The sequence below is a fragment of the Corvus brachyrhynchos genome, unplaced genomic scaffold, assembly GCF_000691975.1.
Source record: "Corvus brachyrhynchos isolate BGI_N302 unplaced genomic scaffold, ASM69197v1 scaffold1290, whole genome shotgun sequence".
Taxonomy (NCBI): Eukaryota; Metazoa; Chordata; class Aves; order Passeriformes; family Corvidae; genus Corvus; species Corvus brachyrhynchos.
The window spans coordinates 48,832-50,562 of NW_008235778.1; the positions used below are offsets into that span (position 1 = coordinate 48,832).

At 63.7% G+C, this 1,731-nt stretch overlaps 1 protein-coding gene across 1 annotated transcript in view; it reads right to left on the reverse strand.

Annotated features, from left to right (window-relative positions):
* Positions 1 to 120: 120 nt before the first annotated feature.
* Positions 121 to 1,731, reverse strand: part of LOC103611430 (hydroperoxide isomerase ALOXE3-like) — a 6,283-nt gene continuing 4,672 nt past the window's right edge. Inside the window, 3 exon segments of the mRNA XM_017727228.1 lie at positions 121 to 841; positions 1,260 to 1,377; positions 1,689 to 1,730. Coding sequence (XP_017582717.1) covers positions 645 to 841; positions 1,260 to 1,377; positions 1,689 to 1,730 — 357 coding nt within the window. The 3' untranslated portion in view covers positions 121 to 644.

Genomic DNA, 1,731 nt, shown 5'->3' on the forward strand with positions numbered 1-1,731 from the left:
ATGGGAGGTTTGTGGTGGCCACGGCAGGTTTATGGTGGCCACGGCAGGGTTGTGGTGGCCATGGTCAGTACCTGGGCATGTGAGTCAGTGTCTGGGGTCACAGCCAAGACGCACCTGGAGCTGTGTGAGGAACCCTGAGGGGTTTTATTGCCATGAACCTGCCCAGGTGTGGTGGGGTGGGAGATGGGCCTGGCCAGGTGAGCCGGGGGTGGGGGTTGGGGACAGCAGGGGGATGCTGGGGACACATCTGGGGATTGTCCAAGGAGGTTGAGGACATCTTGGGGACACCCAGGAGAATTGGAGGGGACATCAAGGGAGTGTTGGGGACACACCAGGAAGTGATCCAGAGGTTGGGGACATCTCAAGGGGTTGGGGACACCCAGGAGAGTTGGTGACATCCAAGGGGGTGTTGGGGACATCTTGGGGTGAGAGAAAATTGGGATGGGACGGGTTGGGGACACCATGGGTGGGTTGAGGATGGTCCAGGGGAGTTGGGGCCACCCTGGATGTTGTTGGTGACATCCCAGTGACCGCTGGGGACACTCAGATGGAGATGCTCTCCTGGACGCAGGTGGGGACACTCTGATGGCCATTGATGACACTCCAGTGGCCGTTGGTGACACCCCGGTGGCCCTTGGGGACACTCAGATGGAGATGCTCTCCTAGACACAGGCGGGGTCCAGGTAGGGGTAGGGCAGGTCCAGCGCCGCGTTCCGGTCCTGGATGCGCCGGGAGATCCCGGCCAGGCGCTCCCGGAATGAGTCCAGGAGGCGCCGTGGGGCTGGACCGGTCAGCAGGTCCTGGGAGCGTGACCCCAGTGGGCGCTGGGGGGACAGGGGACATTAGGGGACATCAGGGGACATCGAGGAGACCCCAAAACTGGGGCCACCATGGGGGTCATGAACCCCCAGTGTCCCAGCAGGTCCTGGGAGCATGACCCCAGTAGGCGCTGGGGGGACAGGGGACATCAGGGGACATCGAGGAGACCCCAAAACCTGGGTCACCATCAGGGTCATGAACCCCCCGAAGGTCCCTGTCCCCACTGGGGTCGTGGTGTCCCCTCAAGTCCCAGATCCCCAATGGGGTCCTGAACCCCCCAAGGTCCCTGTCCCCACCGGGGTCGTGGTGTCCCCTCAAGTCCCAGATCCCCAATGGGGTCCTGAACCCCCCAAGGTCCCTGTCCCCACTGGGGTCGTGGTGTCCCCTCAAGTCCCAGATCCCCAATGGGGTCCTGAACCCCCCAAGGTCCCTGTCCCCACCGGGGTCGTGGTGTCCCCTCAAGTCCCAGATCCCCAATGGGGTCCTGAACCCCCCAAGGTCCCTGTCCCCACTGGGGTCGTGGTGTCGGCGTGTTGGCATCCAGGCTGCGTAGTCGTACTGGGGGAGGGGGACACCGGAAGGGTCAGTTGGGGTTCCCGGACCCCAAAACCTCCCCGAGGGTCACCTGGGTGCCACAGAGGTCACTCAGTTCCCGGTGGGGTCACTCCGGTGTTGTCACATCCCCGTGACCACTGTGGTCACTGAGAGGCCACCTGAGTCCCACAGGGGTCACCCAGTGTTGGTCACATCCTCACAGTGTTGGCCACCAAAGGGGAGTTTGTGGCTACTGCTGAGCCCAATGGATGCGTTCAGGTGTCTCCACCCCCCCTCTGTGTCCCGTGATGTCCCCAGATGTCCCCGGGTGCCACCTGGCCGCTGTTGACGGCCGCGTGCCGGGCGGAGCACACGAAG